We start from the raw sequence: 13653 nt of genomic DNA on the forward strand, positions 1-13653 counted from the left end.
CAGTAATTACATCCTTTCAGAAATTTTACAGAACTCGGCTCAAGGTTGATGAAATTCCTGAAATCTTTAGCACTTTGCAAAGCCACAAATACAGGAAGAGAGTTCCAAAAATGGCTTTCCCGTAAGTAAAATAGTGTATTTCCATTTAAATCTGCAGTGAGTAGCAAACATTTTTTTCATACCTCACCCGTAGTGAGCACTATTCTAGGCGCTCATCTCAGTCTCTAAGCGCTGAAGCATGCAGTGTAATTAAACCCAGGGGAAAATACAGATGGGGAAAATGAGGCACAAAGCTACTAAATCATTTGTCTATTATCTACTACCCAGTAACACGTGATTCTGAAATTCTAACCCCCAAAATCTGGGTCTAATAGGCCTTACCTCTTAGAAAACATATCACTTCATCTCTCAAAGGTTGAAAGACCAAACCAAAGATTAAGATAAATGTCTACAGAAATCATTAGGTCACCCCAACACACACAAATTTCTGAAAAAACCAGTCTACAAGGGTGCAGATGATCATGCTGTCTGGTTTTAGAGTCAACACTTACTCTCCTATAATTTAAGGCTATTTTCTTTACATTTCTCCCTCCTGTTATTATAAGGCATTAAAAATTTCATTGAACATGTAGAGAAGGTAAACTGCAGGAACGTTATTATATAAGAAAAATATAAAAATGACTGCAACTGAACTGATTTATTCAAACCATAGTACCTTAACAGTACATAAGTTTAAAATAAAGAGGTTCCTTATTAGAGAACCCCTCAGAGGATTACACATGAAGAGGTTCTAATGGATCTCAACTGCGCACGTGAAAATGAGGAAGGAAACTTGGTATAAGAAAGCAGAACAGCATTTGCTCCATGTCTTTCATGGGCTCAACTAATGACTGCCTCGATCGATCGCAAGACAGTGAGCTGAGTTTCCTTCCAAATAAAGGTGAATTTCAATTGTTATTATGAATGGCTTGCTTATAAACGATAGAATATTTTCAAGAGGGCAAAATGCTTTTTAAAGTTTAACATTCTATAAACCATAGATTATAAGCACAGGAAATGACACAATGTTCCCCAACATTGTGAATACTTTTACCTCTTAGCCAGTTTTATTTTACTGCCATGTTAGTTAAAAGTAGAACCTGTGAATGGGGTAGAATCTGTTATCTGGATTTCATAAGGGTGTGAAAGGAATGGGACTGTTAATTAAGTACCTAAACTGTACTATGGGCTTTAAAAATGCTAGCCAGAAACAACATGTGCTTTCTCAACTGATTTATTAAATGTGATGAATAAATTTAAGGTGTAAACACGGTGCAAAGCTAAAGTCTATTTTTAACAAGGAGCATTTTGAAATCATGAAATGCTTCTTGTTTTACTTTGTGTATATGTTTTTTAACAGCTGACGCTGGAAACCATGAATGTGACAGTGATGAAGGGCTTCAACGGGTCTGAGCGGTGTCCCAGAGACCTGAAGACAGCACAGTTGGTGTTCCCGGCCATCTACACTATTGTTTTCTTCGTGGGCATCCTGCTGAACAGTTTGGCCCTGTGGGTGTTCATTCATATTCCCAGCTCCTCCACCTTCATTGTATACCTCAAAAACACTTTGGTGGCTGACTTGATAATGACACTCATGCTTCCATTTAAAATCCTCTCCGACGCCCGTCTCGGACCCTGGCAGCTCAGAGCCTTTGTGTGTCGTTTCTCTGCCGTTATCTTTTATGAGTCCATGTACGTGGGCATTACCCTGCTGGGGCTCATAGCCTTTGACAGGTTCCTCAAGATCATCAGACCTTTCGGAAAATTCTTCGTACAGAAACCTGCTTTTGCAAAAGGGGTCTCAACCCTCATCTGGCTCTTTTTGTTCCTCCTCTCGCTGCCAAACATGATCTTGAGCAACAAGGAAGCAACACCATCTTCTGTGAAAAAGTGCGCCTCCTTAAAGGGTCCTCTGGGGCTGAAATGGCACGAAGCAGTGAATTACATTTCCCAGTTCATCTTCTGGACTGTTTTTGTCCTAATGCTTCTCTTCTATACGGTTATTGCAAAAAAGGTGTATGATTCTTACAGGAAGTCCAAGAGTAAGGACAGCAAGAACAACAAAAGGCTAGAAGGTAAAGTGTTTGTTGTCGTGGCTGTCTTCTTTGTGTGTTTTGCTCCATTTCACTTCTCCAGAATCCCATATACTCACAGTCAAACCAACAGTAAGACTGATTGTCGACTGCAAAATCAACTGTTTCTAGCTAAAGAAACAACTCTCTTTTTGGCAGCAACTAACATTTGCATGGACCCCTTAATATATATACTCTTATGTAAAAGGTTCAGAGAGAGGCTACCGTGCATGAAAGGGAGGCAGATCGCAGCATTCACTCAGGAAAATCATACGAGTCAGTCGGACAATATAACCCTAGGCTGATAACTTTATCATAGTTAACTATTTATTGATGAGACTTCAAATGACAATTTACTTAGAAATCAAACCAAAGCAATGAAAAAAAATGGATTAGAACAAAAGTTTTGTTACTTTTTACTATCCTGGTTCATAGAAAGGATCATGTCAACTTTAATTCCACTGCAATCTATTCATAAGCAGAATAAAGCCTTAGTAAGGGAAAGCATAATAGGAAGCAAATGGTGGCCACTAGAGGTCACCTTTTCAAGAGCATTCACTTCCACTTTGGAAAAGGTGTATTATGGGGAAATGTATGTTTCTAAAAACACATATTTTTTTAAATATAAAAAAATATATTCCTTCACTCTAAAATGCCTCTTCAAATTCTTTTGCACATGTAATTCAAACAACACTACTGCTTTTGTATCCCACTTGCCAATTTAAAAAACCAACAACAACAAAAAAAAACAACTTGCAAGTCCTTTGGTGAAAGCTGAAGCTAGAGGTTGAAATGGATGCTAGATGGAAAGCCTCTGGGGAGTAGGTCAGAAAGCCCTTTGACTCCAGATGAAGGTATTTCTCCTTACAATTACAAATGGCCTCTTCCCCAGTATGCCACTACACTACAGAATGCACGAGCAGCAGTATTAAGTCATATAAAATACCGTAATACATCCTAAGTGTGTACCATGCGAGAGTAAGAATACTGTATTCTTATTCTTTGGCATCTTCCCTCTGCCCAGCAGATACTCTTAACAGTGGTTCAATATTCCACCTATTCAGCAAAGCCTTCCAGCACCTCCGCACTCTTTATCTCTGGTTCAATCTCTGGTTGAAAACAACTACTTCTCCCACATCTGGGTAGAAACTCAATGCAGGCTTCCTATAGTTAGCAGTATTCTAATGCATCCTCTAATGATGGTCAGGATTCTTTAAGAAAGGCAACATATTTTAAAGACAGAAATATGTCATGTTTTCTTGGTATCGCCCATGATACTTTCAACAGATAATAAATTACTAATATTTTAAATAGAATATGTTATTATGCCATTTCTTGGTATGTATATAGATAGAAATGCTGACCCAGAATCAATAATATCCATACTGGGAAATTTTTAGAGGATGACAACCTACTTGTACTTATATATCTCTGCATTTTCCCGAATCCCTTTGTGGTTAAAAAAAAAAAAAAAAACCTTAAAGTATGTTCATCTGCAGTTGTGGGTGCTGATTTGTGCCTTCTAGATAAAATGTGCAAAGGAGTACTCATGCTCTGCAGATATGCCAGTAGCTCCAACACAACCATCAGAATGTGAAGCCCATGTCTTCTTCCATGGCCCCAAAGACCCTGGAACTTGCCCAACCCTTCTAGTCTCTTCTCCTAACTGTTATTCCATCCCTGGAACTCTCTTATATAAGTTTATGAGTATCAGAAAATGCCATGCTCCTATTTTACCCCTGTGTCAATGAACTTATAAATTTCCCTCTGACTCACCAAGAAAACATTTACCCATCCATGGAACTCTTAAGTTGCCAGTACTCAGTCCATGAAATCTCATCTGGCTAACTTCCCAACACCCAAACCCGATCACTCCCTCATCTGTATGTTGTCATACCTCAAATATTGTAATGATCACACTGCTTTGTAATTACTGATTCACAGATGTGTCTACTCTTTTATTAACCTATGTGCACTTATGAGAGCAGAGAGTGTGGGCCATTGTGCAATCAATAAATATTTGATAAAATATAACAAACCAAACTACCTTTATTTTTATATACCAGAAAAGCAAAAGGGAAGCCAATTCTCACTGACGTTTTACTTTTCAAAACATAACATAAATTTCTTAAAAGCTCAAGCTCTTTTTAGTTGGTCTCCTATGCATGTACACATAAGCCTGGGAAGTGGGGGCGTTCTTGGGTTCATCAGTGAATGACCAGGAAGGAAGGAGGATTACTGAACAGTACACGTATAGCTTGGGGGCCAATGTCTATCATCATTTCCATTTTAGAGCCACTGACAAAATACTTAAGCTATGTACTGTTGGTTTTGGTTAAATAAAATTTGTAACTGTAGCATATCACAATCAGCAAAACTCTTAGAAAGTACTTTGAGTGCCTGATTTTCATTTGCAAGAAGAACTAAGTCATAATGACTATTAGAGATGCCACTAAACCCATGTTACGTTCACTGAGTACATTATGTGATCATGAGCAGACTCTAATAATGTATTATAAGTAACTGCATCTAAGCCACCCATCAAACTAGGCTTGGTGATATAACCCATGTATATTTTACATATAAATAGTTTCAATATACACTGAATGGATATAGACAAGAAATATATTTTAGAACTATCTTTCAAGATAAAATTTCAGTAGTATATCTGTCCTCCAGAGATATTTATTTTATATTCCATTATAGTAATATTACAGTCAAAAGCAGACTACCTGAGGTATAGAACGAAATAATCTACCAAGAACTTAGAGAAGAATCATCATAAAATCACATCCACAAAATGAAAAGCAACTACCTGAGAAGAACTTCCCAAACTAGCAATCACAAACACTAAAATCTAGAAGACTCACAGAATGGGGCACTATAGCCATAGTCATTAATGACACAGAAGACAGGTGGGGAAAAATAGTAGCTTTGGTAAACCCCACAAGCTCATAGCATAATGAAGGGCTTTTGTAAAAATCTAAAATGTAAATATTTATATTGAATAAGGCCTTCCAAATACCCCTGATGCAGGGGAAGTAGGACAGTGTATTGTCCCGATACAGAATTATTCTTCGGAAACCAAGAGAAAGCACTGTAAAGGGGGAAGGAAGAGACAGAGAAGCAGCGTGAATTCCCAGCTCACAGGAGTTAGCTGGCTGATAAAGTGGTCGTGACATCAGAACATAAAATAATTGTTCAATTCAGTCGTGTTCATCTCATCACTTCATACGTTCCAGATTCATTTAAATGCAGCTTGTTCCGTAACTTTCTAAGGTCTTCTTTCTGAAGTTCTCTCACCATCTCCCTGGGTATGTATTCCTCCAGTAAGTTAAGAGATCAAAGTGCACATACACATCGATGTCACCAGAACAAAACCTCCAAGCAGAGGAACCCATACCCAGTTGTGTGAACCACTTAGGAAGCACATGTTGAAAAGCAGCCCTGGTGTGCAATTTACACATCATTTGAAGTGCCTAAAACCAAAACACAACACTTTAAACTTGACATGGAAACCAAATATAGGTAATATGAATATAGTACATGTGTGAAACCAGTAGTCAAACTTTAACAGAACCAGCTCTAAGAGTAGATCACTAGGCCTGCCCCCAGAGTTTCTGATTCACTAGGTCTGGGCTGAAAACTGAGAAGAAGTTTCCAGGAGAGGAGATAAGGATGCTATCAATTTGGGCCACATGTTAAGAACCATAAAGCACAGTACTCTTGGACATGAATGTCCAACGGTGGGATCTGTCAACAGGAGACAAACACAACTGTTATTAAGGGAGCAGGACACATATAAGGTGACAGGCAGTGACATGAACTATGGTTACCTGGAAAGTTCGTGTCCCACCTGGGGGCGAGCATCTACTTATTCAATGCCAACTGTTGGCACAGGAGGGAATTTGGACCCGGAGTTGCTAACTGGTAGCCATAGCGATAGTAAAATCAGCACCAGCAACAACAAAAACAAAACACATTATCTACTATTTACTGTGTACCAGGGAAGTGTGTCAAGATCGTTAAGTATACTGTTCCCAGTAATAATCCCAGGAAGCCTGTCAAGTACTGTGTATGCATGCTCTGCACACACAACTCTGCAACCCCATGGCCTGTAGCCCACCAGGCTCCTCCGTCCATGGGACTTCCCAGGCAAGAATACTGCAGTGGGTTGCCATTTCCTACTCCAGAGTATCTTCCTGACCCAGAGATCAAACCTGCATCTCCTGCACTGCAGGTGGATTCTTTACCACTGAGCCACCTGGGAACACCTAGTTAGACCTTCCTAGACTTGGTCTAGGAAAACCTAGACCAAGTGCTATAGTTATTGCCAATTCAGATATAAAGAAGCTGAGAACCAGAGAAGTTAAGCAACTTGCATGGAGTCAAAGAGCTTGTAACAAAGATAAGACTAATTCAGACTCTGGTTTCTGACCATAACCATCTATCCTTAACAACTGTCTACCACAGATTTTCTAATGTTCTCAAGAGAAACCTTAAATCCAGTCTCTTCTGCCATATTACTTGTTATTTTCCCTGGTGGCTCAGATGGTAAAGCATCAGCCTGCAATGTGGGAGACCCGGGTTCAATCCCTGGGTCGGGAAGATCCCCTGGAGAAGGAAATGGCAACCCACTCCAGTACTCTTGCCTGGAAAATTCCATGGACTGAGGAGCCTGGTAGGCTACAGTCCATGGGGTTGCAAAAAGTCAGACAAAGACTGAGCGACTTCAATTCACTCCACCTCCATAGCCACTCCCCCACTCCCTGGCCCCAGAAAAACATACATCATGTGTGGGCCACAGCAGCCCACATACTGCCAGCTAATTATCCTTGACCTCGAAGCTAACAGGCACCTCCCAGGACCTTACACTCTTTTACTGTGTGTGCGGCATATCGCTAAGTATGACCTTACAAGGATTATTACCTTTCTATTTCTCACTCTATCCCAGGAGATGGACACTACAGGGCTCCCTGAAGGGGAGGAAACAAAAAGAAAACTGAGGCACAAAGTGAACAGATGCCTTGTGCTGGTGCCCATGATCCCAGCACCAGCAGAGACAGAGCTGGAACAGACACCCAGCGGGTGGCCTCCAGACCACACCTCACAGACACAACAAGCCCAATTCCTCCAGGAGTGACCTCAAGTCCCCACTGTGACACTGATAAGAAGGGGGCTCCCAAAGAGAGAGGTCTCAACACAAAAGAGTTTCAACAACCTCAGGGATATGCACAGTTCCACCACGAGTCCTCAGAGACCTGTGGGCACCCCTCCAGCCCTTAAGAGGAGTCACATCACAAAGCATAGGATAGCTGATTCATTGAGCCCATCAACCCTTCATCGTGTGCTTCATGCAGGGCCCCTGGGCTCTCTGGAGTCTGCACACAGACCACCATGAATAAAAATGTGGTTTGTGGAATGTGGTCACTCACTCAGTCGTGCGCAATTCCTTGCAACCTTTTGGACAGTAGCCTGCCAGGTTTCTTTGTCCACAAGACTTTTTCAAGCAAGAATACTGGAGTGGATTGCCATTTCCTTCTCCAGGGGATCTTCCCCACCCAGGGACTGAAGCCGCGTTTTCTGTGTTTTTGGCATTGCAGCAGGTTCTTTACCTGTTGAGCCATCAGCTCCCAGAATAAGAGACAGAATTAGCTCACCAAAGCAGCTCAGAGAAAAAGGCAGCTAATGCCGGATGGACAAAGTGAGGAAAGGCTCGGGGGAGGTGGAAGTGTGAGCTGGGCCCTGATGAAGAACCAGAGCCTTTGAAAGGACACCCTGCAGCACTCAGAGCAGTTTGGAGGAAAGTTCAGGGGCTTGGGCACTGAGCTGTGGTCCAGTGAGAGGGGCCACGGGGTCGGGGGCAGGGGGACTGTTCAGGCTGCTGAAGCATGTGTTGGGGTGGGGGATGAGCCTGAGAAGTGAGCGTGGGGCCCCATGGCACAGCACTTTGGGGTTGTTGGGGTGTTTGGAGTTCTCTCTGAGCCACTGTAGGTGGCTGAAGTGAAGACTATGTTCTCTATGCTGTGCTTTAGGAAAATCAATTTGTCAGCAAGATGATGATTCTGGATTAATAGAGCCACTGAGGCTAGGAGATCAATTAAAGAAGTCTTTCATCCATACACTGTTAAGAGCCAAGTGGAAAGAAATCTGATATGGACCTTAGAGACATTTTCAGAGAGAGAGAGGTTTTGAGTCCAACACCACAGGACAGAAGGGGTTTCTATATAAAACGTATGTGATAACTATGCAAAATGTATTCTCAATGGGGTCCATAATCCCCCTTGCACCCCCTCCCAATCAAGAAGCATTGCTTTGAGGAACATTAGCTTGCGTGACGTGCTGTACCATGAAGTTATGTTGAATATGAAGCACCAGTGAGGGAGCTGAGTCAAGGAGACTACCTAGTGGAGGCAAAATATGGATCCAGGGCTCTCAAGACAGAGTCAGATCAGAAGCTGTGGGAATAATCTTTCCCAAGAAAGGGAGAAAAGAAGGAATGAGCTATGCACCTCAGAGGCCACGCTACCCAAGTCTCATGGACAAAACAGACAGAAAAGGAGGAATGGTGCCCGGGACTGGATCGATGAACAACAAGGAGCAACAAGACGTTCCCTGGGAACCAAGGAACAAGAGAGATTCAAGGAGGAAGTGATAGTCCACAGAATCACACACTCTGGGGAGGTCAAATGTGACGAATGGACAACTGTGAGGTCAGTGGTCACTTGAAGAGGAGGTGGGTGGAGCCCCAGTTTCTAATGGGAAGGGAGGGACGACAAGCTACACTTGCCATGAAGGACCAGTCAGTTGACAAGCATTGCAAGGAGGAAATAAGAACAGCTGTTAGATTAGCTCAGCTTTTTCCAAGCATTCCTAAGAACAGCTGGAGTAGCTTCTTCGCATGTTTCTCATGCAATGCACAGGAAAGATGATCCACCTGAAACAGGCAACACAGCAGGCGCACAGATCACACAAAGGGTAGAACCATACAACCAAGAAAACCAGCTGTGGGCAGAAAACGGGTGTGCCGACGTGGCAAACCCACGTTCCCTGGGTTTCTGATGCCCAGCCCACACCCATTCTAGTACAGTACAGGGAGAAAGGAATTGGGGATCACCATTAAGTGACAGGCATGAAAACAGAGAATATGGGGAGGAGTAATCAAAGAGAAAGGAAAAATGAATGAAAAGGGAACTGAATTTGAGACTCATAGTAAGTAACTCATGCTCAGTCACTCAGTCACATCTGACTCTTTTTGATCCTATGGACAGCAGCCCACCAGGTTTCTCTGTCCATGAGACTCTCCAGGCACAAATACTGGAGTGGGTTGCCATTTCCTACTCCAGGGGATCTTTCCAACCCAGGGATCGAACTTGCATCTCCTGCATTGGCAGGCAGATTCTTTACCACTGAGCTACCTGGTAAGCCCCATGGTAGGTAAACCAATGATTTTAAAAACTCAGAACTTCACTCAGCATGTGAACATTCACCTCTTCTGCAATAAAACTTACTTGACAAATGTAACTTTCTAAAGCATCAGTTCAGTTCAGTTGCTCAGTCCTGTCTGACTCCTTGTGACTCCATGGACCACAGCAAGCCAGGCCTCCCTGACCATCACCAACTCCCAGAGTTTACTCAAACTTGTGTTTATTAAGTCCGTGATGTCATCCAACCATCTCATCCTCTGTCGTCCCCTTTTCCTCCTACTCAATCTTTACCAGCATCAGGGTCTCTTCAAATGAGTCAGCTCTTGGCATCAGGTGGCCAAAGTATTGGAGTTTCAGCTTTAGCATCATTCCTTCCAAAGAACATCCAGGACTGATCTCCTTGCAGTCCAAGGGACTCTCAAGAGTCTTCTCCAACATCACACTTCAAAAGCATCAATTCTTCGGCACTCAGCTTTCTTCACAGTCCAACTCTCACATTCATACATGACCACTGGAAAAACCATAGCCTTGACTAGATGGACCTTTGTTGGCAAAGTAATGTCTCTGCTTTTGAATATGCTATCTAGGTTGGTCATAACTTTCCTTCCAAGGAGTAAGCGTCTTTTAATTTCATGTCTGCAAGCACCATCTGCAGTGACTTTGGAGTCCCCAAAAATAAAGTCTGACACTGTTTCCACTGTTTCCCCATCTATTTCCCATGAAGTGATGGGACCAGATGCCATGATCTTCGTTTTCTGAATGTTGAGCTTTAAGCCAACTTTTTCACTCTCCTCTTTCACTTTCATCAAGAGGCTCTTAATTCTTCTTCACGTTCTGCCATAAGGGTGGTGTCATCTGCATATCTGAGGTTATTGATATTTCTCCCAGAAATCTTGATTCCAGCTTGTGCTTCTTCCAGCCCAGCATTTCTCGTGATGTACTCTGCATAGAAGTTAAATAAGCAGGGTGACAATATATAGTCTTGACATACTCCTTTTCCTATTTGGAACCAGTCTGTTGTTCCATGTTCAGTTTAACTGTTGCTCCCTGACCTGCATACAGGTTTCTCAAGAGGCAGGTCAGGTGGACTGGTATTCCCATCTCTTTCAGAATTTTCCCAGTTTATTGTAATCCACACAGTCCAAGGTTTTGGCATAGTCAATAAAGCAGAAATAGATGTTTTTCTGGAACTCTCTTGCTTTTTCCATGATCCAACGGATGTTGGCAATTTGATCTCTGGTTCCTCTGCCTTTTCTAAAATCAGCTTGAACACCTGGAAGTTCACGGTTCATATATTGCTGAAGCCTGGCTTGGAGAATTTTGAGCATTACTTTACTACCGTGTGAGATGAGTACAATTGTGTGGTAGTTTGAGCGTTCTTTGGCATTGCCTTTCTTAGGGATTGGAATAAAAACTGACCTTTTCCAGTCCTGTGGCCACTGCTGAATTTTCCAAATTTGCTGGCATATTGAGTGCAGCACTTTCACAGCATCGTCTTTCAGGATTTGAAATAGTTCAACTGGAATCCCATCACCTCCACTAGCTTTGTTCGTAGTGATGCTTCCTAAGGCCCTCTTGACTTCACATTCCAGAATGTCTGGCTCTAGGTCAGTGATCACACCATCGTGATTATCTGGGTCGTGAAGATCTTTTTTGTACAGTTCTTCTGTGTATTCTTACCACCTCTTCTTAACAGGCAAATTTGGCCCTGGAGTTCAGAATGAAGCAGGGCAAAAGCTAATAGAGTTTTGCCAAGAAAACACATTGATCACAGCAAACACCCTCGTCTAATAACACAAGAGAAGACTATACACATGGACATCCCCAGGTGGCCAACACCGAAATCAGATTTATTATATTCTTTGCAGCCAAAGATGGAGAAGCTCTATACAATCAGCAAAAACAAGACCAGGAGCTGACTGTGGCTCAGATCATGAACTCCTTATTACCAAATTCAGACTTAAATTGAACAAAGTGGGGAAAACCATTAGACCATTCAGGTATGACCTAAATCAAATCCCTTATGATTATACAGTGGAAGTGACAAATAGATTCAAGGGCCTATATCTGATAGACAGAGTGCCTGATGAACTATGGACGGAGGCTCATGACATTGTACAGGAGACAGGGATCAAGACCATCCCCAAGAAAAAGAAACACAAAAAAGCATGTCTGTCTGGGGAGGCCTTACAAATAGCTGTGAAAAGAAAGGAAGTGAAAAGCAAAGGAGAAAAGGAATACCCATTTGAATGCAGAGTTCCAAAGAATAGCAAGGAGAGATAAGAAAGCCTTCCTCAGCGATCAATGCAGAAAAATAGAGGAAAACAACAGAATGGGAAAGACTGGAAATCTCTTCAAGAAAATTAGAGATACCAAGGGAACATTTCAGGCAAAGATGGACTCAATAAAGGATAGAAATTCTAAGGCACAGCAATAGAATATTCAACTCTGTTTTTTAAATTCAGCTTAAACATTATATGCCTGTATGTGATCATACTTAGTGGTATTCATCTTAAAGAGTTTTAACTAATACATACCTGAATAGTTTCATAGTTATAAAAAATCGTAGCTTCGTGCATTAAATTTTTATCATATCCGTATCATATTTCTCTATGCTTTTCATGCTTTTTATTCTATTTAGTTCTATCACTGACATTTCCCGTAGCGAAGGATGCCTGAACTCATGAGCGAAGCATTAACCTGAATGCCATAACCCTGCAGAGACCACTCCTCTTCTTAACCCACATAGCCTGGCCTCAACTTTTATACCTTCCCACAATATCCCAATCTGGAATAAGCTAGCCCTGATTTCCTCCTTTTCAGAAGAGAAAGCTATCAAGAAAGAATATAAAAAGTATTTCAAGTATCACCATGACATCACTAAAGGAAAACCAAGAGCTTTCTAAGGGTAACCAAAACATTATTAACGACTTTGACTTTCTAGTTGGAATTTATAATCATTCCAACTTTACATTCAGAGAAATTACTGCTATTTATATTCATTTATATACTCTCCCTCTGCCCTCTGATCAAAAACAAAAGCAAGACGAAACAAACAAAAAATGATACTGCTTACTAAGCACCAACCAAGTTTCAAACACTGTGGGAATTATCCTATAGATTATCCCATTTAGACTTTACACCCTTACAAGGCAGCCATCTTTCAGAAGAAGAAACTGAAGCTCAGATGTAATAATGACTTGCCCAAAGTAAGAAAGCTCCTAAGTGGACAGGCTGAAGTTCACAAAGCAATCTATAGGACCCCCAGTTATGGGGCTGTATCTATCAGTACTGACAGCATCCCTCACAACCAAGACTTCCAAAATGAGGAGCTGAATCAAACAGCAGAACACAGGAGAGAGTATCAATATGAGGGCAGGAGTCAGATGCAGGCGTATCTCCAGATTTGTCTCCACAGCATCCCTTCCCTTTAACTGACCATTACAGATCAAGTTCTCATACCAGAAAAAGGTAAGCAGCTTTATATAAAGCAGACCTAATAGATACTAATCATTTCAAAGGACAGATTAAACACAGTAATTCAAACATAGGGACCTAAAGATACCAATCTCAGTGAGGACAACATTAAAGGGTTTGTAATAATTATACTCAGCACAAATCTCAGCTTCTGACTAGATGGTAAGCCACAATTACAGTGATTTTTGTACACAGAGATGGGACAGGAAGATCTGGTGATTTTACTACGACCCTTGTTGTATGTTCTGACTACATTCGAAAGACATAGGCATTCCAGACATATCATATGAACTATGTTTCAGTTAGACCCCTGCTCATCTTTGTTTTCTAATAATGGGATCGAGTACTGGGGGAAGGATTTGGAGGCCCTTTATGTGTGTGTTTTCCTTTAAGAAGAAATGGATACATCAAAGATTATAGAGACAGAGAAAGTAAGATAATAAGTTCTGTGCCTACCAACACTGGAGACAGGAACATTGTGCCCGGGTCCAGGCCAATGCAGAGAAATCAAATAAAGGGAGCAGAGAGGAAGCAGACATATGCAAGGGAGAAATGACTAGAAGACCAAGGTAAGCCTTAGCAATCCATTTGCAAATGGCTCAGGTTCAATCTCTGGGTCAGGAAGATCCCTGGAGAAG

The 13653-nt window shown here is 41.7% G+C and overlaps 2 protein-coding genes across 8 annotated transcripts in view; one reads left to right on the forward strand and one right to left on the reverse strand.

The window, feature by feature from the left end:
• The window catches only part of MED12L (mediator complex subunit 12L), a 506270-nt gene that overhangs the window by 100727 nt on the left and 391890 nt on the right, over window positions 1–13653 (reverse strand). The window lies entirely within an intron of this gene.
• On the forward strand, window positions 808–13054 carry P2RY13 (purinergic receptor P2Y13). Its single transcript, XM_019960811.2, has 2 exons — window positions 808–940; window positions 1400–13054. The coding sequence occupies exon 2, from the start codon at window positions 1415–1417 to the stop codon at window positions 2414–2416; it is 1002 nt and encodes a 333-aa protein (XP_019816370.2). The 5' UTR covers window positions 808–940; window positions 1400–1414; the 3' UTR covers window positions 2417–13054.

Source organism: Bos indicus, chromosome 1 (genome assembly GCF_029378745.1).
Source record: "Bos indicus isolate NIAB-ARS_2022 breed Sahiwal x Tharparkar chromosome 1, NIAB-ARS_B.indTharparkar_mat_pri_1.0, whole genome shotgun sequence".
Taxonomy (NCBI): Eukaryota; Metazoa; Chordata; class Mammalia; order Artiodactyla; family Bovidae; genus Bos; species Bos indicus.

Excerpts from the sequence above, each read along its gene's own strand:
- P2RY13 (XM_019960811.2), top strand. The coding sequence starts at position 1,415 with ATGAATGTGACAGTGATGAAGGGCTTCAACGGGTCTGAGCGGTGTCCC.